The sequence below is a fragment of the Xyrauchen texanus genome, chromosome 25, assembly GCF_025860055.1.
Source record: "Xyrauchen texanus isolate HMW12.3.18 chromosome 25, RBS_HiC_50CHRs, whole genome shotgun sequence".
Taxonomy (NCBI): Eukaryota; Metazoa; Chordata; class Actinopteri; order Cypriniformes; family Catostomidae; genus Xyrauchen; species Xyrauchen texanus.
In genome coordinates this window covers 7,856,895-7,884,093 of record NC_068300.1, presented here as the reverse complement: position 1 = coordinate 7,884,093, position 27,199 = coordinate 7,856,895, and the positions used below count along the sequence as shown (strand labels likewise).

The window sequence follows — 27,199 nt, the reverse complement described above, 5'->3', positions numbered from 1 at the left end:
CATCCCTTTCCGTATTGAAACGGCACGTTGTTAATTCTATATTACTTCGGCACAGGGCTGGACGGGGAAGAGAAATCGGCCTGGAATTTTACATGGCAACTGGCCCAACTGTTGAGTGGGGGGGTTGAGCCAAATGTTGTCAAGCGGTGGGGGGCATTGGGGTTCACTGTACTTTTCTGCATATCGCAGCACCATTTAGTGGTCCGTTCTGCATTAAGGCAAAGGCTCATTGTTGATTATCGCGGCCCATTCAGCACATTTCGCGGCCGAACCACCAGCCCCTCAGTTCTCCCGATGGTCATTCCACCCGATTGGCCCAAAAGTGCGTCTACCCACCGGGAAAATGCCCGGTATTCCAGATTACCAGTCCAGCCCAGCTTCGGCATACTGAATCCAGATATCTGAAATAGTACATCTGATTTGTAAGAATACAAATTCCAAATAGATAGAGAGAGATTGAGAGAGAGAGAGAGAGAGAGAGAGAGGAAATTGAAAGGTTTCAGTAATGGAATCTAGGTCAGATCTGGTTCATTTTAGGGATTTTGTGTTTCAGCTGAAGTTTTCCAAGGGAAAACAAAAGCGTGGCAGGCTTGAAACAGGCCAATATATTCGGGTGGATAGTTCTGAGCTTTTCAGAAATGCTGATCGAGAGAGTTAAAAAGAAGAAGAAAAAAACAAGATTCAACAAAACTCTTAAGTTCTTGCCTTGAACAGGATCCACTTCGTCTTTTATTGACTCAACATTAATAAGTAGTTCTTAAGCACAGAGACCATCAAATTTTCCGATCCAGGGACCCCCAACCCAGACGGTCGGCCAACTCATAAACCCCCTAATATTATAGGACTAAATTTTAGAAAACAGTTAGATTTTTTTTTCATTAATAAAATTTTTATAACATCAACCATTTCTTAAAAACTTGCTGTTCACCCAAAAATGAAAATTTTACATTTTGGTCTGTTATGACCCAAAACCGACAGGATCTCTTCAGAGGACATGGATTAAACCACTGGAGTCGTATGGATTGCTTTTAAGCTGCTTTATGTGCTTTTTGGAGCTTTAAAGTTTCAGTCACCATTCACTCGCACTGTGATGACCTACAGAGTTGGGCAGAAGAAAGTAAGTCATACACATCTGGGATGGCATTAGGGTGAGTAAATGATGAGAGAATTTTTTATTACATTTTTTGTGTGAACTATTCCTTTAGCCACATTTAGAAATGCATTTTTAAATATGTAGATTAAAAAAAAAAAAATTCTCTAATGTCTGCGAGTTATATTTGGTCAGCAGCCGGTTTTCGTTAGACCCTGTTGGTAGATGCTGGAACTACACCCACACCCTAGATGATGGCAAAATGCATCTTTCTTGATTGACAGCCGTTCAACAATAGCTGTGTTTTCTTGAAGAAACTATTTATTTTCAATCTCAATTATCGAATTACATTATAGTACGAATTGTTGTTGTGCAATAGAGCTAGTTTGTTATGTGCTCTCAGAAATAGTGTCTTTACTGACAGCCATTGTGGGGTTTGAACCTACAACCTTTCTGTTAAAAGATCTTTAACCACCACAGCACACTGAACACAACATTAAAGATTTTATCTATCCTATTTGCATTAATAAACACATGAAGTGTCTGAAGAAGAGTGTGATATTTAAACGTCAGACTAAAGAGCTTACCTTATCTAATCTGAACGTCTGACCGCCATCCATCATTGCTTTGGAGAAATTGAGGAAGGCGTTTAAAAAGAAAGACTTGCCATTTTAATGAGAAAGATGTTTATTTAGTACAAAATAACTTTAGACTTTAATATCTTGTGGGCAGAATTCAAGAATGAGATGTGCATACAGAGACACGCATACAGGGAAACACTTAGAAATCACAGATGAATACTCCCAGTTAAAATTGTCCTATGAAGGCATGTCCTTTCACTGATATGTAACAAGATCTGCAATAACTAAAGATGAAGGAATTCATTGCTGTTTAACATTTTAACAAAGCATGGTACCATGCTGTATATTTGTGTTGATAGATGAGGATTCGTTCAAACACACACAAACATACCCTGTAGGCACTTTAACATCCTTAACTTCCAATCTGCTACTGCTGAGCGAACACACAGCGTTTAAACACCGCTATGGGTGGCCAGTTATAAGCAAACTATATCAATTACAAACAGATCTCATTAAGAGCCGTATTAATTACATAGCACATCTTCTGTGTACCTCTATCAGGGTGTTCTTATTCATAACTATATGAATAGTTCACTCAAAAATGAAAATTCTGTCATCGTTTACTCACCCGCATGTAGTTCCCAACCCATATGCTGTTATTTTTTCTGTGGAACAAAAAATGACCAAAAACACTTCTGAAGCCATACGATAGCTTTAAGAGAGGAACAGACACAAACCTGAGTCATTATTCACTGATAATCTTTCCCTCCTTTTTGGAGCTTGGCAGACGGGGTCACTACTGTTGTTACATGGAAAAGAGCTGACGTTTAAAATTCTCCTTTTGTGTTCAACGGGGGAGAAAAAAACAGCATTTGGGTTCGGAACAACAAGAGCGCAAGTAAATAATGACCACATTTTATTTCTAGGTAAACTGTTCCTTAAACTTGTTAGAGAGAGCTGAACACTACAGCACAGAAACACACATTAGTTTCTGATCCTGTGCAGCTACAGCGGTCGCCAAAAATATTGGCACCATTGGTAAATATGAGTAAAGAAGGCTGTGACAAAAATCTCAAATCACAAAAATGTAACCTTTAATTGAAGTAAAACACATGGGAAATATCTCATTATTAAATTTTTCTCCAAAACGCAAAGGCCATAATTATTGGCACCTCCCTTTGCCAAGATAACAACTCCGAGTCTTCTCTTATAATACCTAATGAGGTTGGACAACACCTGGCAAGGGATCTGAGACCATTCCTCCATACAGAATCTCTACAGATCCTTTAAATTCAGAGGTCCATGTTGGTGGACTCTCCTCTTCAGGTCACCCCACACATTTTCTGTGGGGTTCAGGTCAGGGATGGCCATGGCAGAAACTTGAATTTGTGGTCAGTGAACCATGTTTGTGATGATTGTGTTTGTTCTGGATCATTGTCCTTCTGGAATATCCTGCCAGGGCCCTTTATAAGCTTTCTGGCAGAGGCAGCCAGGTTTTATTTTTTATCTGTTGGTATATGATAGAGTCCATGATGCCATGTATCCGAACAAGATGTCCAGGAACTCTGGCAGAAAAACAGCCCCACAACATTAAAGATCCAGCACCACATTTAACTGTGGGCATTGGGTACTTCTTTCTGTGTGTGCCAAACCCATCTCTGGTGTTTGCTGCTAAAAAGCCCTTTTTTTGTTTCATCTGACCATAGAACCCCGTCGCATTTGAAGTTGCAGTTGTGTCTGGAAAACTGAAGATGCTTGAGTTTGTTGTTGGATGAGAGGAGAGGCTTTTTTCTTGAAACCCTCCCAAACAGCTTGTGGTAATATAGGTGATGTCTGATATATATATATATTTTTTTTTTTAACTTTGACCCCAAGACCCAACTAATTTCTACAATTCTCCAGCTGTGATTCTTGGAGATTTTTTGGCCTCTTGATCAATCCTGTGCGTGGAGACAATATAGACACACGTCCTTTTCCAGGCCAATTCTTAAGATCTCCAGTTGATTGGAACATGTTAATTATGGCCCTGATGGTGGAAATGCGTATTTTTAATGCTTTAGCTCTTTCCTTAAAGCTCTTCCCATTTTGTGAATTTCAACAACCTCTTGCCATACATCAAAACTATATTCTTGAGTCCAACCCACTGATGATTTGTGATTGATGATAAAGGGAATTTGGCCTGTGTGTCAACTCATATGAATACCCCTGGGAAACAGGAAGTCATGGCTGAACAATTTAATGTTCCTAGACAGGTGCACTGAAAATTTTTAAATATGAATGGGAATATACTTTAGATATATTTTACTCATAAGAATTTCTAGGGGTGCCAATAATTGTGGCCAACGTGTTTTGAGAAAAATATTTCCCCTCTTTCAATTGTTTTACTTCAATTAATGGCTATATTTTTGCATGAAAGATCAAAAAGATAAACAATGCAGATTTTTTTCTTATGAGCCTTCTTTGCTTATATTTCCCAAGGGTGCCAATATTTTTGGCCACCACTGTACACTAATAGATTTAAAACTACAGGAGGAGCCCTTCAAAACTCCACCCACAGAAGGTGGAGCCTCTCACAACTTGGCTTTGCCAGGCTGTAGCTGCAGGTTTTGAAGTTTCATGGCCATGCCCATGTTTCCAGTGATCTTCAGTTTGCCCTGAAAGAATGCCTGTGGGGAAAAAAAGAGAGAAAGTGTGAAATTTCACCCCAAAATCATAAGGAACAAAAAAAAAAATGTAAATCTATTTTATTTATCCATTTTATTTTGAGCCTATTATTTTGGACCATTAAGATTTTATGAATTGAGACAATTGCCTAACCATAAAAATTACTATAATATAATGTATTATAATTAAAATATGCATATCTAGAACAATTACTACCATGATATTTAAATACTAGGTAAGCACTGATTTATTGGCTGACAATATTTATCGACCAATTATTGACCAAATTAAAACAATCTGCATTTAATTTGTAAGCATGAAAACGCTGATGTGAAACAAAAATGATGGTTTATTTATAATTCATTAGTAACACACTTTGTTAAAACTCTGTGAATTCAAATGCACAATCCAGAAATTTGTAATAGCCACAATATGTAGAAAGGTCAGCACTTCTAAGAACATATTTCATTTTATTCTTTCTCGTTCTCATGTTAATGCGGAAAGAATGTCATAAATGGACGTGACAGTTGTGAAAGCGGCACTGACCTATAGGCTACAGAAGGGAAACCATTCAAAAGGCTTAAGAACCAGCAGACATCGTATGACATCCATCTGCCACACTGAACAATAAATATGTGCAATACACAGCTTAGTCTATTTTTATTAATCCAACATATCCTAACTCTCCTGTCATTACATTCCCTTGCTTCTGTATATAACATTTGTATATAAATACTTCATTTTATTCTTTTTTTTTTTTAGCTATATTATCATTATCTATGTCCTGTTGTTGTATTGTTTGTGCACTGGAAGCTCCTGTCACCAAGACAAATTCCTTGTATGTGTGAGCATACTTGGCAATAAAGCTCATTCTGATTCTGATCAATGCTGCATGATTGATTAATCAGGCCTTGTGCAGTTACCAGTGTTGGGTTCGATTCCACCTTAGTCAGGTCTGAGTCAAGTTTGAGTCTTTAAACAATCGAGCTTGAGTCCAAAATAAACTCTGAACTGGAGTACCTTAAAAGGCTGTGTTTTAAAATACAGGCTGTGTGAGCATGTGGCGCCCTCTAGCGGTCTAGACAGCAGTAGCCATTAAACCAGTATAAAACAGAATTTAAAAAAGGGATTTTCTTCCTTTGGCTAAACTTTTTATCGTTCCATGATGTGGTTAACATTTCCATGGAAGTGCCCAACATATGCATAGTATAAATTTGTAATGTTCCAGTGTTGTTTTGAACAGAAAAAGTGCACAAATGTTTCAGAAGTAAACATAATAATTACATTTTTTTATTTCAATCATGTTTTTTTTATATTATCATTATATTTATATAATTATATCTTTTATTTAACTTTCATTGTGGCTCTTTTTAAAATTTTGGCCTGTGTTCAACAGATCCAATTCATGTTCAGTGGAAATTATTTACATTTACATGTAACTAATGGACTCTTTTATCCAAAGCAAGTTACAGAGCCCTTATTACAGGGACAATCCCCCCGGAGCAACCTGGAGATAAGAGTCTTGCTCAAGGACACAATGGTGGTGACTGTGGGGATCGAACCAGCGACCTTCTGATTACCAGTTACTGTTACAACAGTAAAAAAGTTTAGTACATCTTATATGTACAATATTAAAGCATACTTCCTATGTAAAACAGTGATCTGATGACAAAATATGGTAAGTGGCAAAATATCAGTATCATCTAGTTTTTGTTACAATCTGTATCGGCAAAAAAAATTATAATATCGGTGCGTCCCTAATAAACACTTCACAATTTACATGATATAGCATTATTTATTTTTTTACATTAAAAGTAATGAGAATTAGATTTGACTTTTTGCATTACAGCAATGAAAAAAATGGGGTTAAATGCACTATGGTGATTCTCATGAAACTTGTCAAGAAAATGTCCTGGTTTTAATCAAATCAATAGAATCAAATAAGAAATTATATTTAACATATTGCAGGGTCTAGGGAGGGCACTGCCCCCTTGATTTTCCTTGTGACCAAGGCATTTTTCAGACAAATGATGTGAGAATATACCTGCTTAATTTAATCAAAGTACTGTAGTATCACAAAGGCTAAATATAACTTCTTATATCTGTCTGTTTACTTTGGGGTGAAATATGACCAGCACGTGCTCTTGCCAAGTTTCGAGAGATTCTAAATGGTAAATGTACTCTGAACGGCTCTCTCATAGAAAGAAACTTTGTGATGTTAAAATAAAATGCAAACTTCAACTGCAATCGTGATGCGCAGGGTGCAACGTGTGCCCTGCTCTTTTCCCGGAGGACAGAAATTTGGCACACTGAAGCAATTTGAGCGAGAGTGCCTTGTTGAAAAACTTTGTAAGCTACAAGCACTGCGCAACCTGTAAACATTCAACGAGCCATAGTTACAGGAAGCACTCGGCTAGAGCTAAAAGAGAGTCACGAGCGAACACCGTTAATGACTTCTCATTTCAATCTGTTCCCCAACAGCACAGATGCAATTACACAATTGCTAAATGAGTTAAGATCAAACTGTGACTCAGTTAGTGCCAAGTATAGAGAGTCCACATATTCCCAAGTACCAAATTGTGCTTTTGCAAGACACGTATGGCTCTTTGACGACAGGGCTGGGTCTCAAAAGTTTAACTTTTCCAGCAATTTCTTCTTTTTTTTTAACAAATGTTGTAAAAAAAATTATAAAAAAAAATGAATAGCTCCGTTAACTTCTGGAAGTTAACGCTCTCATTAGTTTAATTTATCTACTAACAATGTCCAACAGTGCATGTATGTGCATCACTGCAGATTTGTGTCTTTTTGACAATTCACACCAGTTTCATTTCTACCACACCTCAAATGGTGATGATGGAAATAACGTTATGTTTTTTTAATTTATTTTTTTTATAAAATGGCTTAATCTTTTGTCTTACTAAGGCTAAGATCATGTATCCTAAATACACATAATTAAATTATATTTTTTTTAAAATTGCATAATTTTGCAAAATAACAGCAAGAAATTGTGAGCAACAAAAATATTGTGCGGTGATATTTACATTGAATTAAAATTTTTCTTCAAACATCACTTGTCCCATATATTAGCTTAAGCGTGTTATCACAATACACAGCAATTTCCATGGGACAATCATCATTTTTGAAAAATGTAATAATTTTTAGGGATGACCCAATACCATTTTTTTTTAGAACGAGTATGAATACCGAAAGATCCTCTTCAATATTCGCCGATCCTGATACCTGTTTTTTTTTCCCCTTCAACGGTTTATTTCCATTTTCTCATCAAAATGGTGTCTAAATAAATGAACTGATAAAAACTTTAAGCAAATAATAAAAATATAAAAAAGAAACATTTCACTTTCAGCATAAAGCTGCGTACACACTGCCAGCAACTTTGTCGCTGCAGGTTGCCAGTGGCTGGCGGTGAAGTCGCTAGTGGGCGTTCCCACTACTGGTTGCCTAGTAACATTTATAAATGACATTCACGGATGTCATTCCATTGCTGTTGACAGAAAATCGCTTTTCTTGGCGCTAAAAACAAACATTTTGGAGGGAAAAGACTAAATATAAATTGAATCAGTACATAAAATGCTTTATATCAAAGATGAATGAGAAACAAGGCGTGCTCTTTGCCATAGCGGCTGTTTATCTGCGGCGAAAACGCAAACGCATAAAACCATTAAATCTCGGAGTCAGCACGGCGAGTACCACCGGCTGGTGCAAGAGCTGCGGGTGGATATACCATATCCATATCATAGAGCACTGGAAAATTGCTAACAGCAAGAATTAGCCTTTCATCCATCTTTCCGTTACAGCAGGAGCTGAGAGAGAGAGAAGGATCATGTGAGTTCTCCCGTCTTCTCTCCTTCGCTCTTCATTTGAATAAAGTGGAACTTGTCTCAACTTTGTCGCGTCGATGGACACGCCCACATCTAGTCGCCAAAAGTCGCTGTGCTCTCATTGAAAATGAATGGGATAGTGTCGCTGTCGAGCGCGATGTCGCTGGCAGTATGTACGCAGCTTAATATTGTATCATTTTCGTCAAATGAAGTGCTTTTATACAGAAACTCACAGCACAATCCAAAATACAACACTGGGTTTATTTTTGTCAAATAAAGTGCTGCAAAACAGAGCATCACGGATGTGTGATATAGCATAAATATGACTGTTTATTTATTACTAGAAGTAGTAGTAGTAGTAGCAGTGGTATTACAATGAATATTACATAACTATACAGAAGCAATATATTTGTCAAACTTTATTCCATTTAAATTGAGCTTTTATTTTGGCAGAAGCTTTTATCTGTGTGTTTTTGAAGGTAGCTTCTCACTCCCAGGTCTCTACATGACATACCCTGCATTCCAGCCTCTGAAGGGGAGAATAATCATATTAGGCATGCTGGAAGAGCTCTTTAAACAGAATTTCCAATGAAAACTACTTAAAAGTAATAACACCTCCCAGCCCTCCAAAGCTCTCACAGTGGATGATTAAGTCTTCGAAGGTAATAGGACATAAAGAGGGTCAAATCTTAATCGAACATACCCCTAATGTTATTATTAAACCACACAAGGATGCTATTTAATTGAATTAGTCTGTATGTGCCTCTCACTACAAAGTGAATTAGTTCTCTGCTCGCTGCAATCTGCTACGAACAGAGCACGCAATGTGAAAAACTGAATGTAAATGAGCCAACAAGGTCTAAAAGGATTGAGCAGCCAGTGTCGGCACAACACCGTAGGGCTGTCAAAATGGTTGAAAAACTAAATTCGAATTTCTTAAATAATAGTAATATTCAAATTATATTAGAATTCTAAAAGATAACTATGTTAGAGGGGGAAAAATGACTGTATTGTCTCCCAAGACCACAAGAGGGCGCAAGTGAGCACAATGAGCAAATATAATCCAAATCAAGCATTCATTTTTTTATTAAATTAAATGACATGACTTTGTTTAAAGTGCATAACGTTTTAAGCAATCGTTCATAGATCAAATATAATTTCCTAAATGTGCACACAAGGAAATTGAGGTAACAAAAGTGCATATAACTGGAAGTGCATCAGTAATATGAGACAGCGTAATTCTTCTCACTAAAATGATGAGAAGTTCTCAAGTTAGATGTTGTGGAATGATATAGCAGCGGTTTCTTACACAACTTACATATGACGTTGGTTTTGTCAACAATCTCACCTTCGATACTCCAGAAACCGAAGAAGCGCCACACAGCACTATTAAGATTTTGGTATAAGTCAGATCCTCCCCGATTGAGAGTCTTTTTCAGCCATGCCGCGTCTAATGGGTTGAACTGGATAGGCTAACAAAAACAAACCGCGTCAGCTACATCATCATCATATCTTGCGCGCATCCTGACCAAGTGTGCCGCACAAGCCCTCAAAAGTGAAGCCAAAACGTCTCGATCACCCCCCGGTGACTGGTCCTAGTATAGGTCATAAACCCCGCCTCCCCATGTTATTCAACGGGACGTGAGACCAACTAAACAATTAAATTACACTTCTCATATCTTTTTTCCAAAGAGAGTTTCTGTCACGTTGATGTAATTTCAAGTGTTTGTTTTCAAAATAAGTTTGTTTTTAGTTATTTGATGCTATAAAAACGGTGCTGTGACATCATGATTGACAGCTGTGATTGACAGGTTCTCTGAAGTAGTCACTGAAGCACCAACTGAATTTTTTTCGGGATCTTCGGAGGACTGAGGAGATTGGAGCTTTAAATGTAATATCTAAATTTCTATAATGAATTATTTCACACCATAAGTCATAAGTCAAATGTCAAAAGTGCAGGGGCGTGTGCTTGCGATTGATTCAGTGAGAGTGAGGGCGGGGCCTTGATTTCGCGGCTTTACTTCCTGCTCAATACTGCGCAGGTCTGGTCCCAAGATGTCAGCGCCACATAGGGACACTGGCGGCTTCAGTTCTCACCAATGGAAAAGAGCGAAGGGGCGTCGTCCATCTTTTTTTACAGTCTATGATCCTGACACACCTAAAATTCGAATGCACGGTTTTTGCATTCGAATGTGCATTTTTATTTTTGTTAAATTCAATGAATATTCAAAATTAAAAATGTTATTTGACAGCAATACAACACCGGCTCCTAACATATACACTTTGAAGTGTGCAGCACATGCAAACTATATATTTATCTTACTTAATTGCAGCCATTGCGGTTTAATAATCACACTAGGGGATAGCTTGATTTAATTTGTGCACTGAATGTTTACGGAATGGCATTCGTTGGCATCAGATTTTGGTATTGGAGCATTTTTACAAGCACGAGTACAAGTACATGAGAGCGGTATCGGACCCGATTCAGATACCAGTATTCATCATTTTCACACAATAAATACTAAAAAGGTTATTTCACTCTTTGTTTAAGATAATCATAGTTTTAAACATGTAATAATTTGTAATTTCATAGTTTAATATTGTAAGTCTGGGTCAGGGACATGACTAAAACAGTCAAATGTATACATAAGACATTTGATAAGGACCAAAAATGAAAGATTTAGGCATGGTGAGAAAGTTCCCAAATCAGATTTAATGTGACCTTTAACGTGACCAATTTAAAGCTAAAGTTGGTTTTAGTTAAGCATGCAGCTTTTGGAATATGTGCACTTTTAAAAATGAATTTATCACACAGCAGAACCATTTAAACCACTTAAATATGTTAAGACAAAATACTTGTTGACAAGTTACAGGACCTAAAATATCAATTTTACTAAATACACCCATATACATTTAGGTTGAAAATGCAGAACAAACTTTTTTTCTCAAAACGGGGCATCAGCTTTAGAAGGAGGAGAGCAAGTTAGGAGTGAGCTCTTTTGTCAAGTGGAAGAACAACACAATGTGGGTTTGAGAAACGCAGGAAGGGAAGATTGGAGCTCTACAAAGTTGAACTTCTGAATGCTCAACCTTGGGGTTCTTTCTTAGAAGAGCAAAGTCCCTGAATGATAAAATGTCCTCTTGTTTCTTTCATTCAATTGCAAAATCGCAGAAAAATATAAAACGCAAGATCTGCTGTGTAATTAAAAGACAATAGCGCCTTGAATTCACCCCCACACGCACATGTATACAGCTGTCTTTTTGTGCGTCACTTATAAATCTGTAAACATGAGATTCCTGTATTGGCAGAAAGAACAGATATTAAACCACGTATGCAGCTTGAAAACACAAACGCTGCTTGAAAAAGCCACGATAATCATGGGTCATATGGGATGGGGTGGTAAATCCAAACAGGAAAACTACGAATAATCAACCAGAATCATAACCATTATAACTAGTGGTCGATCAATATGGGTGTTTTAATAGCTGATGCCAAATAGAAGAACAGGGAGCACTGCAACAGATGTCATGGCCCCCACAAAGCCTGCTACAAACAGAGCATTTGATGGTAATGATGGTGTTTTCTGTGTATGAGACAAGAAGGAGCTTTATAGTACAATATAACATTTCATGAAAGTTTATCCAAATTTTGGACCATTTTCTTAATGGTATTTTTGTACATAAACATCCTTAAAACAAGAAAAAATTTCCATGTTTTCTTATTGACTTCTTTTTAGAGAATTTCTTTCTTACACCATTTGCACATAGTTTTGTCTTGTTTCAAGCATAAATCGAACAAACTGTAGTGAGGTTTATGCTTTAACCCTTTAAGTTCTGAATGCGTTTCAGTTGCTAACAATACATTTAAATGCTTATAACTCAACAAAAAAAAAACATGGAGGGTCAAAGGTATCACTGTAAAGAAAACATTTCACATTTTTTATGATATAGATTATAAAACATTCTGATACTCTCAACTGCTGAAAAACGAGCCAAAAATTATTATTATACAGTAATTAGGTGGCTTCAAAATGTTGTGTTGATTCGACAAAGCAATCAAAAGTTAGAGCATTACAAAAATTATTTGTCCTAGTGTACAAAAGGTCTTCATGTGTCCAAAAGCCTCTCCAAACAAATAAAACATAATAATTGTACACAAGAACTAATTACACATGCAAACACAACAATGACTAAAGGTTTGCACAGCATAGAGACATGACTTTAGTAATGAGATTTACAGAATGAGTTTCATTCAGTGTCATTTGAGTCATCATTGAGTCTGTGTCGTGTATTTGGCGCCATCTCCTGGTGGCCATATGTAACATTGTGCTTCATATGGATTATCTAATGATCTGTGCATCTGATTATCTTGTGTGTGGACTCGTTTGAAAGAGAATCATCTCCTCTAAGTAATGTTATGTGTATTTATGTTCCGTTTATATTTTGTGAAGTTATAATCAATAACGTGGCATATAAACAACACTAACATAAATGTCAAAGACATGTACTTGGCTATTACTCACTATATTTATGTCTATGAGTAAAACAAATAGTTCTACTATTTGTGAGCTTTCCAACAACATATGACACATGGCTGTATGATGGCTGTTTGATGTTTTTACTGATTGCAATTATATGTACAATCCTATTTATTTTTATATATTATAATATATTAATAATGTAATCATAATGCGTGCAAGCACTGGTAAGTAGAGATTCTAAGCTTTCAAACGACACCTATTTTGTGTTGGTCAAATTTTTTTATTTTTTTTTCATCCTAGCTTAAATAGTTAAACATGCAAAAAACATTTAGCCAATGTGGTAAGGAACATTTATATTGTTTTACGGATGTTTAGAAATTGTTTCTGCAATACGTAACATAATACGGATCAAGAAAGTCATATTTTTGCATAGTATGCAACTGAAAAGTAGGACAGGCGGCTCATTTAATAGATGTTTAATGGTTCTTCAGTACTCACAGTCTGTGGATTCATCTTTCCCGTCATGAGATCCAGCAGGTCAGAGTCGGCCATGGCAATGGTGCAGTCGGCTTTCTTTCCTGGGAAAGACAAAGGAGAACGTTAATAGGGAGGAAATGAACAAGAAGTTAAAGCTTATAGCTTATGGCACAGTGCAACTAAGCGTTGCATTCTCAACGTTGCCACGAGGGGCGCTATAGCGGACATAAGTGTGAACTGTTCTACAGTGAGTTTTCTCCTTCAAGTCAACCACTGTCATGGCGAAGCAACGGTTAGAAAAGAATATTGTTGAGCAAATAAGTTAATCAATATATTTGCAGCAACTAACCTGAATAATAACATCCAGTTTAATGGCACACTTTAAAGTTGCTTTAGATAGTTACTTTTGAGTGTAACTCTATCACCTACTGAGGTTTGTTACCGCCAAGGTAACGCAAGAACGAACGTGAAGCAGGTTCAACCAGACCGTGCATTGGCTAAGAGTACGGTTCTGACCTTTAGGAGGGTTTGGTAACATCAGCCGAAACGTTTTTTCAGTGGGAGCAAGTTATTTCAATAAAGGTACACAAAGATGAACATACAACATTCACCAATGAATATTGCACAATAAATGGGAAAAAATCTTTTTACAGATAAAATAATAATAAAAAAATAGTATTTCTGTAATATTATTATTTTAATTTATGGGTTTTGTTAATAACTATTTATTAAATTTAACTTAAAGTATTTAATTTAATACTAATTACTTATTTGTTTTGTATTAAGCAATTACTTATTTATTGGTTTGTGTTTTATTTCGTTTGTCAGTTTATTACGTATGTTTATTAATGCGTTTATTAAGAGGTTTATCACCATTTTTGACCAATGAATTTCCATGAATTTGTGATGACTGGATACAGATTTGTAAAGATTATTTCTGATTCAGCACAGAATGTGCTTTTCTAATAATCATTTAAACCGATTTGTGAAGCATTTGAACTAAACTGACTCAAAAGAACGATTCAATGACAAATCGGACATCACAACGAGCAAGTTTTATTCAACACAAACACATCATCTAGCTCATGAAATATTTAAGAGCAGATGAAAAAAAAATTGAAATGTATATATTGACTCTAGAAATGTCCATGACTTCTGAGATTTTATTCATTTCCATAATTGTTTCTGGCCTGCATGACACTTTTTTAAATTCCCTTATATTTCCACGACGTTGAGAAACCTGACTTAAGCCCATTTTTATACTAGTCTGAAGAGAAAGTGTGTGTGTGTGTGTGTGTGTGTGTGTGTGCGTGCGTGCGTGTTTGTGCATGTGTGTGCACGTGTTTGTGCATGTGTGTGTGCACGTGTTTGTGCGTGTGTGTGTTTCTGCATGCGTGTGCACGTGTTTCTGCATGTGTGCGCACACGTGTTTGTGCATGTGCGCGCACGTGTTTGTGCGTGTGTGCGCGTGTTTGCACGTGTGTGTGCGTGTTTGTGCGTGTGTGTTTGTGCATGTGAGTGCACGTGTTTGTGCATGTGTGTGCGTGTGTGTGCACGTGTTTGTGCGTGTGTGTGCACGTGTTTGTGCGTGTGTGTGCACGTGTTTGTGCGTGTGTTTCTGCATGTGTGTGCACGTGTTTGTGCGTGTGTTTCTGCATGTGTGTGCATGTGTGTGCACGTGTTTGTGCGTGTGTGTGTGCACGTGTTTGTGGGTGTGTTTCTGCATGTGTGTGCACGTGTTTGTGCGTGTTTCTGCATGTGTGTGCACGTGTTTGTGCGTGTGTGTGTGCACGTGTTTGTGCGTGTGTTTCTGCATATGTGTGCACGTGTTTGTGCGTGTGTGTGCACGTGTTTGTGCGTGTGTGTGTGCACGTGTTTGTGGGTGTGTTTCTGCATGTGTTTGTGCGTGTGTGTGAACGTGTTTGTGCGTGTGTGTGCACGTGTTTGTGCGTGTGTGTGTGCACGTGTTTGTGCGTGTGTGTGCACGTGTTTGTGCGTGTGTGTGCACGTGTTTGTGCGTGTGTTTCTGCATGTGTGTGCACGTGTTTGTGCGTGTGTTTCTGCATGTGTGTGCACGTGTTTGTGCGTGTGTTTCTGTATGTGTGTGCACGTGTTTGTGCGTGTGTGTGTGCACGTGTTTGTGCGTGTGTGCACGTGTTTGTGCATGTGTGTGCACGTGTTTGTGCGTGTGTTTCTGCATGTGTGTGCACGTGTTTGTGCGTGTGTTTCTGTATGTGTGTGCACGTGTTTGTGCGTGTGTTTCTGTATGTGTGTGCACGTGTTTGTGCGTGTTTCTGCATGTGTGTGCACGTGTTTGTGCACGTGTTTGTGTGTGTGTTTGTGCGTGTGTGTGTGCACGTGTTTGTGCGTGTGTGTGCACGTGTTTGTGCGTGTGTGTGTGCACGTGTTTGTGCGTGTGTGTGTGCACGTGTGTGCATGTGTTTGTGCGCGTGTGTGTGCACGTGTGTGCACGTGTTTGTGCGCGTGTGTGTGCACGTGTGTGTGCGCGTGTGCGCACGTGTTTGTGTGTGCACGTGTTTGTGCGCGTGTGTGCACGTGTGTGTGCATATGTGTGTGCACGTGTGCGCGTGTGTGCACGTGTGCGCGTGTGTACGTGTTTGTGCGTGTGTGCACGTGTTTGTGCGTGTGTGTGTGCACGTGTTTGTGCGTGTGTGTGTGCACGTGTTTGTGCATGTGTGCACGTGTTTGTGCATGTGTGTGCACGTGTTTGTGCATGTGTGTGCACGTGTTTGTGCGTGTGTTTCTGCATGTGTGTGCACGTGTTTGTGCGTGTGTTTCTGCATGTGTGTGCACGTGTTTGTGCGTGTGTTTCTGCATGTGTGTGCACGTGTTTGTGCGTGTGTTTCTGCATGTGTGTGCACGTGTTTGTGCGTGTGTTTCTGCATGTGTGTGCACGTGTTTGTGCGTGTGTTTCTGTATGTGTGTGCACGTGTTTGTGCGTGTTTCTGCATGTGTGTGCACGTGTTTGTGCACGTGTTTGTGCATGTGTGTGCACGTGTTTGTGTGTGTGTTTGTGCGTGTGTGTGTGCACGCACACGTGTTTGTGCGTGTGTGTGTGCACGTGTGTGTGCACGTGTGTGTGCGCGTGTGTGTGCACGTGTGTGCACGTGTTTGTGCGCGTGTGTGTGCACGTGTTTGTGCGCGTGTGCGCACGTGTTTGTGTGTGTACGTGTTTGTGCGCGTGTGTTCACGTGTTTGTGCATATGTGTGTGCACGTGTGCGCGTGTGTGTTTGTGCATGTGTGTGTGCGTGTGTGTGTTTGTGCATGTGTGTGCGTTTGTTCATGTGTGTACGCGTGCGTTTATGCATGTGTGCGCGTGTGTGTTTCTGCATGTGTGTGTGTGCACGTGTTTGTGCATGTGTGTGTGTTTCTACATGTGTGTGCACACGCGTGTGTGCATGTGTGTGGACGTGTTTGTGCAGGTGTGAGTGCGTGTGTGTGTGTGTGTGGTCAGAGCGAGTGTTGTTCTGTTTTTGGGATAAAACCTCTTCTTTAAGCTCTAACCCCAAAAAAACTTTAAAACTTTACAGCAGTTTTCCTGTACAATAACTGCACATTAGACAGTTCAACGTTTAAGGCGTTTAAAAGCAGTGAAATTCCGGCAATGCGCACAAAAATACTGTTTCGAACAAACTCACCGCTATCATTGTCAACAGAGCCTTTCCCATTCTTCACATCAACAATCCAGGTCGCTTCCTTCCCACCCGGCCCCTCCTTCACCTTGAAGGCAAACACGCCTCCGATCTTCTTCACAAATTGCTCTCCGTCCTACACACAGACACACACACATAACAGGACATGAGTTGCAAACCTGCAGTAACCTGAACTGTGGCTAGTTTAAAAAAAGCTAATTCTGAATAATGGTGAAGAGCGAACAGAAATAATCTTTATGATTATATACACTCAGTGGCCACCTACACCTGCACATCTACTTATTTATGCAATTATTTAATCAGCCAATCATACGCAGCAGTAAAATGTACAAAATAATGTAGATACAGGACAGGAGCTTCAGGTAATGTTCACATCAACCATCAGAATGGGGGAAAATGTGATCTAAGTGATGGGATTTTCACACACAACAGTCTCTAGAGTTTACTCAGAATTATGCCAAAAACAAAAAACATCCAGTGAGCGGCAGTTCTGTGAATGGAAGGCCCTTGTTGATGGGAGAGGTCAACGGAGAATGGCCAGACTGGTTCGAGCTGACAGAAAGGCTACGGTAACTCAGACAACCATTCTGTACAGTTGTGGTGAGAAGAATAGCATCCTACAATGGACAACTTACATTTACATTTATGCATTTGGCAGACGCTTTTATCCAAAGCGATTGATCGAACCAGCAACCTTCTGATTAACAGTTCAGTGCTTTAGCCCACTACACCAACACCACTCCAACTTGTCGAACCTTGAGGCGCATGGGCTACTTAACGTAAACCACATTTAGACTGTGAGAGATACGCTATTAAATTTCCCTCAAAAATGACATACTGCATTACAAAGTTTAAAGGATCAGATGAATACATTTTTCCCCAGAGTACTTTTGGTTGTATAACAGGCCTTTTTGAGCTGTTATTTATAACAGTAAGTGATAGAAATGGCAGCGTCTTGCCTGTGTGAGAGCTAAATGGGGTGACTCTCAAGAGGGTCCAACTGTCAAGGCTGAAAGATAAGAAAAACTCTACAACTGGCATCTTGCAACGGGGCCTAACAAACTCATATGTGCAAACCCACTGAAAATGACAAAAAGACAGATGTACCATGAGATCTGAGGTTGTTAATCAATGGTATATGCTTCTGTTGAAGCCATCAGTCTGTTATTTAATCTTCATTTGTTAATAATCGTGTTTTACAGTGGAATTTCTTACACTGCTCATGATCCTGAGGGGCAAAAACCAGCAATAAGAAAATCATGGTCAATAAAGCATGCCAAAAGAGCTGTGCAGCGACCACCCACTTCCATGACTCACTTTAAATGAAGCAACCTTGCAATGCTTCATGGGATTGTAGTTCTTTCACTCGTTAAAGACGTTAAGTACACAGTCTAGTACCTTTGTCTTTTTGTCCGATTTTTAAATACTTTTATGCTTATAAGTTTGTAACGTTCATCTCGGAGATGGTTGGTTTGGTTCATGGTTTAGAACTCTTATGTAGGATTTTCTAAAATCCCTATGGAAAAAATGAATGGGGAAAAATACTTACCGAACCATGACCACTGAAAAAGTGGGCGGACACTGTTGCACTCTATAGGAGGCATGGATGAATAAATGTTTTAAAGAGTGCGTTCACCAAAAAATAAATTCTGCCATTATTTACTCACCCTTATTTCGTTACAAACCCATGTGATTTTCCATTTTCATTGAACACAAAATTCAACACCGAGATGCTGTTTTCATTACAATTAAAGTGGACAATGAGCCACCAGGACAACAAATGCAAATTTAAGTTTGCTCCTCACACAAAGCTATCGAATGGTTTCAGAAGACCGAAGAATATAGCCAAAGTCTTACTATCAAGTTGGTCAACTTGTGGCCATCTTTTGAACGCTCTCGGGCAGCTATTTTTAAAAAAAAGCAGCATACAACAGCAGCTCCTATCTACTTGAATTGAAAGAGTCAGACATTTTCAAGATTACGATCGAAGAACATACTCTCCGCCATCCATGCACAACTCACCACACGCACACCATCGAGAGCAAGAACCAATAATCGTGACCATAAGGAGGTTACCCCATGTGACTCTACCCTCCCTAGCAATCGGGCAATAACTTGGTTGCTTAGGAGACCTGGCTGGAATCACTCAGCACACCCTGGATTCAAACTCACGACTACAGGTGTGGTCGCCAGCGTCAATACTCGCTGAGCCAGGCCCCCGTCAAATCAGCATTCAATTCTGACAACAATTGTTTCCTCAATTGTGCTTCTTTACCTCAGATTACGCTAAGAAACGCTATTTTCCCAGGTTGTTTAGCTAATTTTCGTCCTCGGTGCTCGCTGACAGGTGATGTCTGTATCTAAAAGGTAATTGGCTCTTTTACCTGTAAGGTGTGACTTATTTTATACAACCATTGACCGTTGGGTGTTCCAATATCGCCCATTCATTTTAACAGAATTGGTCCGTCTCCGCTTAAAAATCTCTGATATAATGCAAAAGTCCAATCATGGTGCTTTTAGGCCACTTTTGTTGTATGCAAAAACAATTGTGTTCCACAAAAGATAGAATGTCATAAAGGTTAGGAACAACGTGAGGGTGAGATGATAATAATAACAGAATATCCATTTTTGGGTGAACTAGAACTTAAAAACTGGATGGGAAGGCTGAGCGGGAAAGGGAAAGACCTCATCATGGCCCGTGCATTAACCAGGTCATGAAAGCATGGTTTGGTGGAAGGGATGGAGACATTTTTTCGCAGAAAGATCGAAGTATTTTAATAGAGACAAAAAAATAACACGATAAGCATATCGCTTCTCCAGATTAGACATTGTCCTGTTTGACGTACTTGGTTTCAATAAAATGGCAGCACTTTCAGTACCCCGAAACTACATAGTTTGTTTTGTTTTCCCCAATTTGGAATGCCAAATTCCCAATACACTCAAAGTCCTCGTGGTGGCGTAGTGACTCGCCTAAATGAGGGTGGTGGAGGACGAATCTCAGCTGCCTCCGTGTCTGAGACACTCAATCCACGCATCTTATCACGTGGCTTGTTGAGCACGTTACCACAGAGACATAGGCATCCACGCACAACTCTGAGAGCGAGAACCACATTACAGCGACCACGAGGAGGTTAACCAATAAGACTCTACCCACCCTAGCAACCGGGCCAATTTGGTTGCTTAAGAAGCCTGACTGGAGTCACTCAGTACGCCCTGGATTCGAACTTGCGACTCCAGGTGTGGTAGTCAGCGTCTTTACTCGCTGAGCTACCCGGGCCCCCCCATAGTTTGAATAAAATCCCATCAACACAAGCCAGCAGGGAAAAGCCTGAAACCTGACAATGGCTCATTGCTTACATAATTAAAGCTGGGTAATAACACAAATTCAGATGCATCTGGCATCTCATGGTTGCCGCCAGCAGAGACGCTGAAGCATTGAGCGGCTTTATCGCCACTGCATGAATTCACATTAATTAACCGGAGATGTGATTCTCGTACCTCTTGCAGCTTCTTATTGATCTCCTGGAAGACAGAGTAAGCTTTGAAGTCCTCTAGTCCTGAAGCAGCATTGGTCAACACTGCCTGGACCTTCGGAAAGCTGGGAATAAAAGATATATACATAACATGAATGACACATCTGCAAAAAAGCTTATCCACATAGCATGGTATAATAAAAGTACACCGTGATCAGAGGCTGACAAGCTCCATAAAATCTTTGTATTTCCTGTAACATCGTGCTAAAAGGGCAGATCTATGCCAGTGGTAGTGGCAGGGGAGGAGTGTGACGAGGAGGAGGGTGTGGCGGGCCGTGAGGGTGCACGGCTGGCGCTGAGTCAGCTGATCAGCAGGAGAGCGAGATAAAGGGGAGCCGGAGATGCCAGTTCGAGAGAGAGATGCACGCGTGTCTAAAGTATAATGAATTTGGCATTACAATTTACGTTGACTGTTCAGCCGGTACCTGCCGCCTCCTTGCCCACCTTAACCACGTAACATACGGTCTTATTATTTATTTGTTTTACTCTTTGCTGCTATATTTATGATGTTTGTTGATGTTTGCTGTCACTTTCAGTCATTTGTCATTTAGCAATAATTCAAAGCACATCTTTTTTTACTCAATCATGCGTTTAATGATCGTCACCATCATTGGGAATGGCATATAAAGTGTCCCACATGTGTTTACTTCACAACCTTAACAATGAACACGCTAAAGGCATCAGATGTTGGTCTCTTATCAATTACGTGCCATTAGCCACACAATGGTAGTTTAATCACAGATAATGAGTTATACAAAATGACATGAATAATACCCTGCCAAATTTTCAAACAAGAACCCATAATTTCCAGCAAATGACGTCACAGAGTTTAACTGCATTTGGTGCTGATCTGTGAATAGTACTAGCAAAAGGAAAAAATAAGCATGTGTGAACTGCATATGTGGTCTATTTACCAGTAAAGGCAACCCAATCCTGTAATTTGCCTGGTTGCATGTGTGAAAGGGGCTCATGTAAAATAAGTTGAACTTCTGTATTGAGTTTGAACTAAATTACAATGAAATTGATTGAACTTAGAAAGTGAGGTTTACTTAAAAATGTACTATGCTCATACAACAAGTTTATTACATTTAAGTCAACTGTACGTTCTGTTTAAACAGCTTTCCATCTCAAGTTGACAAAAGTTACATTTTTAAGTTAGCACGGTAACTTTAAAGTTGAAATGACAAGATATTTTTTTGTTTTTACGTGTACAATACTATCATGTCTTTTTCAGCTTGTCCTAAAATACTATTATTATGGGGCCTTTATTAAAGTCCGGGACAAATATAAGACAGGAAGACATCCGAACACAAAGACCTACACGTGAAGTTACTCAGAGGCCTTCCATAAAAACACAGAGCTGGTTCGATTAACCCCCAAACACACCTATAAATGCACAGGAGAGTACACAACAACTCGGCTATAACAGGGTTTTTCCTGGCTCAAAATGAGGCGGAGGTGGTACCATCCTGATCAAAAAAGTGATGTTAAGAACACGTAAATCTTGGCTTTGCATTAATACACTCCTAATGACCTGGCATCTGTGGGGGGGGGGGTTGTCCCTGTAATAAGTGCACTGTAAGTCACTTTGGATAAAAGTGTCTGCCAAATGCATAAATGTAAATGTTATCCAATTTATTTTTTAGTCAAGCTTTAGTTGGCAAAGTCTGTGTAACGGGAGCCAGCTGGTAGATAGAGGAGAACAAGAGCTTCATATTGGTGCCGTGACCCGGATGTGAGTGAGGTTTAGGGTGGTGAGGTTTAGGTCAGGAGAGTGAGGTTTACACACTGCACAGCTATCTACCAGCTGGCTCCCATTACACTCACCACCCTAAACCTCACTCCCATCCGGGTCACGGCACCAATATGACGCTCTTGTTCTCCTCTTGCTATACATATATACATACACACACTCTATTGTTGTCATTTTAGTGTTATTTTTCACATAAGCTTGATCTTATCATGATGATCTCATGATGATGACGTAGTGAGCTGCAGACAGCGGGGGAGAGAGACGAGCGTCTCCGTGTTAAGAGTGCGCATCAGCCGGCGGATTTCTCCTGGTCTCGACTCCCGCTCAGATTGGGTCTCTTCCGTGACTGGTTGAAGCGGCTCTGACCGCACAGGGAATGACAGTTTTGGAGCTTGTGCTTATTTACATGGCACACTCCCGTATTATACGAACTTTAAGGATGAAATAAAGACATGATCTGTGTTTCTATCAGACACTCGAGTTGCAGAGCTCCTCTCGTCTCGCGTGTCATCATTATAGTTTTATATGATCTCAAGTTATGTTAAATGACACCAAGCAACTATTTGACAACTGAATTATTTATTATTATTATTATTATTATGGAGATTTGCAGTTACAAATGACAATCCACCGAGTGCAACGTTTGTTAGTGTTTTCCATGAAGACACCACCAGAGCTTTTACGGAGCATACATTGACTGTATATAACTTGTTGAATAAGCATTGTATAAGTAAGCATTGTAAGTAAACCTCACTTTCTTAGTTTATCCTAGGTAGATGTTCAACCAGTTAATCTTATTGACAACTTTTTGACTACCTCGTCATCTGTGATTAATGAAACTATTCCTTTAAGCACAAAAAATAGATGCTGAATGATTTCCATATTCATATGCCATAGTATATACAAGGTATACAAGGAACACATAAACTGATAATAATGTACACCTTGAATTCACTGTAAATCACTTTTACTAATAACATTATGAAAATCACAAAAACATGCAATTGCACATTTAGTGTATTTTTGGTGCACTAGAATTGTGCCTTAATAAACTAAGCTGCCTTTCAACCCACTGCCATTATTCAGACTGATCCAAATGTTTAGATCAGAGAATAATCAACATTAATCATGCAATTAATGGCACACAAACACACGTAAATGACCTACATATGCACTCGTGTGTGTTTTCAACTCTTCAATTCATTCAACTCTTCAGAACCATCAAACACACAGTGTGATTATAAGCACGTGAATCGTGTTGTGCAGGTCTGACGACCATCGTCATGCTCACCTTGACACTGCTGTGACTCGCATTGTTCTTCTGAATCAACAGTAGACCGACAGTGAAGTGAACTCTCATAAGAGGCCGCTGACACTCGAACAAAGTCCAAAGTCCCTCTAGCGAGTCAGTCCACTGTCGGGTATTTTTGGAACCCTCTCGGGAGGCTATTTCCAGTCATGCGAAATCTACTTGAATGGGGGAACACGGTTAATAGTTAATGCGCATTGCGTTCTAGAGCTGATTGACAGTTGATGTCTGTATTTAAAATGTAATTGGCTCTTTTAACTTTAAGGCGGGACTTCTTTTCTACATCCGTTGAGCGCTCAGAGCTCTTTGTTTGAGCGTTCCAATTCACCCATTCATTTGAATAGAAGTGGCCCACATCTGCTAAATATCCTCTGTTTTACACAGTGTATCAGGACGCTACTTCCGGGTTCAGTGGCCATCAGGCAGAATAATCGAATACTGATTGAAATCCGAATGAAAGTTTTCATTCGCCTAACTAAGACAGTTAAAGGTACACTCAGATCATTTTTTCCTCACTTAAAAAGTTTGTACTCCTGGTTAAATTAATGGTAATTTTGAAACGTTTATAAGATCATGAGCACTCACATGAGATTAGGACACCAGTCATATCTGTAACCATATAAAAGCTGTTTTATCCTATATGGAGTGGGTCCCCTCATGGGGGCTGCCATGTTAGAATCACATGACCAGCTGAATACTACTCACTCACTTGGGACCCTCTACTCATGAATTAAATTAACTGTAGTAAATTTATATATAGGTACTGGTAACTGAAAACTATTGCGTTTGTATGCTGCATCCACACCACTAGGTGTCAGTGTAAGTCCTAGACTACAAATAAAAACAACACTGAGTGCACATTTAAAAAGGAAATCAATAATAAAGACTTGCTCAATAGTGTGTGTGTGTATATGTATCACACACACACACACACACACACAATGTTAGAACCATAACACTGATTATTAGCCTTTTTGTAAAATGTTCAACATTAAGGCAATGTTTTCATTGAAGTTTACAGATTTGGGGCCATTTAAAGTAGTGTTACAAGTGTTTCACAAACATCAGACCATCATAACATAAAATATATATTAAGACATAACAGCCTACAGAAAGTCCAGCAGTAGATATTTGAGTTGAAATGGTAAAGAAATAAAATAGTATATGAAAATAAATAAATAATAATCATTTTAATTACATTGGATGGGTATATTTTGGCAAAAACATAAGAGTATGCCCTCAATGCCTGTGAAAAAATAAATGACCCCTATTTTAAGATTATATCATTCCTAAACATGAAACTGTTTTAGGAAACAGATTTTCATAGTCATTGACAGTTACTTTGTTAAAGAAGCAGCAACAGAAAATCTGGGAAAATGTCTCTTTTCCAGATCAGCACTCTGCTGCCATCTGATGGGAAAATGGGGTTAACAGCTAAAGGACGATTCTGGAATGTGACCAATTTGGTCAGCATCTTCACAGGCATAATGACCTTTTGCACATATAATAAACATACAACGTCATGTTTCATAATAAGTGTAGCCCCTAACTTTAGATTTTACTATTTTAAATTATTTTGTTGGTAATTGTCTTCTTTTTCTTGATATTTATGGGCCATTTTATGACTAAGAACCATGGGGTGAGTCTAGAGGGGGCATTGCCTCCCTAGATCCCCGCTAAGAACAAGAGGTCCCCGGAATGGCCACTGTGAACATTCCCTCGTGTAGGGTTCTTTAGATGTTAAAAAAGGATGTTTAGTGGGACGTTCGCAGGACTTCCAGCGAACATTCAGGGGCCTTTAGGGAATGTTTGCTACCGGTCCATTAAGCATCCTTTTCATTTTACTTTCAAAAGAACCTCGGTCAACATTGAGACGTGTGGGAACATTAGGGAGTCATTATTTTTCACAATGAATGTATCAATTTTACCACCATCCATTTGTAATATTGACATTGACACTTTTAATATATAACTTTACAATGGTGTCTGTTTCCAATGCACTTTTCCCTAATTAAACTAACGTATACTTCACATTGTGGCACACATTTAATTGACAGTGTCAGGTGTCAATAGGTCTGAAGAAAGAAGGTAACACATTGGTACAGATTTACATTTATGCATTTGGCAGACTCTTTTATCCAAAGCGACTTACAGTGCAATTATTACAGGGACAATCCCCCCCGGAGCAACCTGGAGTTAAGTGCCTTGCTCAAGGACAAATGGTGGTGGCTGTGGGGATCGAACCAGCAACCTTCTGCTTACCAGTTAAGTGCTTTAGCCCACTATGCCACCACCACTCAGTATAGATAGATATGATTTGAAAATGTTTGGAGGTAAAATTACAATTTACGCCCTTATCTTTAAAATGCATCACTACACTTAAAAACATTCTTGCATTGAAGATCACTGAATGTTATGAAATCTTCAACTGAGGGACCAAAGACGAAGAGATGTTAATGGGACAAAACAGGGGCGTTCGCAAATGTCCCTTGAATGTGGTTTTCAGACTGTTTCGCCCGGACCAAAATGAGATCTGTAGCGAATATCTAAAATGTCCTGGGAACATCCTGCGTCGAACGTTACAAAATTAACCAAATAGACCTAAGCGGACATTGGTGAAAGTCAGGGGGATGTCTGGGGTTTACCTCAAGCGCCTCGATAAACTTCTGATGCCCCGTCCCGTTCAACAGCAAAACTATCCATTTTTAAGTCCTTTTTTACTATAAATTCTCCTCCCTGCGCAGTAGGTGGCGATATGCACAAAGAACGCAAATCGCCAAAACCAAAAGAAGAATGTGAAAGCGTAAGTGAAGATTGATTGTAAAAAAGGACTTTAATATTGGTCTGTTTCTCACCCTCTCTTATCACATCACTTCTGAAGACATGGATTAAACCACTGGAGGTTTTTGGGTTACTTTTATGCTGCCTTTTATGTGCTTTAGGAGCTTCAAAATGTTGGTACCCATTCACTTGCATTGTGAGGACCTAGCTGAGATATTCTTCTAAAAAGATTTATTGGTGTTCAGCAAAAGAAAGAAAGACATTCACATCTGGGATGGCATGAGGGTGAGGAAATGATGAGACTATTCAACTATCCCTTTAAGTTTCCAAAGTGGCTTGAATACAGGCAGAAATCTGTCTAGGTAAAATATCTATTTGTGTGTCTCAAACCAATCTTTGTACTTCATAGATTTAAAAGATTGCACGTTTCAATCAACAAAGCTCATTAATGAGACGTACAACATCTTGAGATTTGAATGCTTCTCAATGGAAGATTCGGCTTTTGTCAGGCGCCCCCTGGAGGTGTAACTATTAGTGAATCAAATGAAACCGTTATTAACATGTCAGTTTTTGGAGTAATATGGGGCCAGCACACTGAATAGAGTCTGTATTTTGATGGCGGGTGCTCTGCAGTATATATATTGTTTATTTGGCAGCACATTTCCATTCTAATGTATTAGTATCAAGGGCGTGGCCAGGAAATGACTTTTGGGTGAGCCTCAATAAAAATGGTTGGGCCAATTTTATGTATTATTTATTTTCCTTAATAACAGAAAGGCGGCACATTCAAACAGTACTTTCACACTTTCAGAAATCAGAATTTATGCATTTTTATTATATTTTATATGTATATTTGAAGTCAAAGTATAATCTGTAATATTCTGGGTGGGCCTGTGTCTAATTTGGGTAGGCCGGCAACACCACTGCTTAGTATGTTTAATGTAAAACAAGGTATAAAAATTAAGAAAAAGAAACAAAACAGAAAAGGAAATACAACAGTAAAACTATCAATAACA

The 27,199-nt window shown here is 39.1% G+C and overlaps 1 protein-coding gene across 1 annotated transcript; it reads right to left on the bottom strand.

Moving 5' to 3' along the window:
* Positions 1–1,769: 1,769 nt before the first annotated feature.
* On the bottom strand, positions 1,770–23,774 carry LOC127618812 (sterol carrier protein 2-like). The gene is made up of 5 exons (XM_052091447.1): positions 23,385–23,774; positions 20,306–20,405; positions 16,793–16,922; positions 13,154–13,233; positions 1,770–4,337 (listed from the first exon to the last, which is right to left on the bottom strand). The coding sequence occupies exons 1-5, from the start codon at positions 23,405–23,407 to the stop codon at positions 4,242–4,244; spliced, it is 429 nt and encodes a 142-aa protein (XP_051947407.1). The 5' UTR covers positions 23,408–23,774; the 3' UTR covers positions 1,770–4,241.
* Positions 23,775–27,199: the final 3,425 nt, after the last annotated feature.

Excerpts from the sequence above, each read along its gene's own strand:
- LOC127618812 (XM_052091447.1), bottom strand. The coding sequence starts at position 23,407 with ATGCGAGTCACAGCAGTGTCAAG. Across the intron at positions 16,923-20,305 it reads TCAATAAGAAGCTGCAAGAG|GACGGAGAGCAATTTGTGAA; the intron begins GTACGAGAATCA and ends GTCTGTGTGTAG. Across the intron at positions 13,234-16,792 it reads CTCTGTTGACAATGATAGCG|GAAAGAAAGCCGACTGCACC; the intron begins GTGAGTTTGTTC and ends TGTCTTTCCCAG.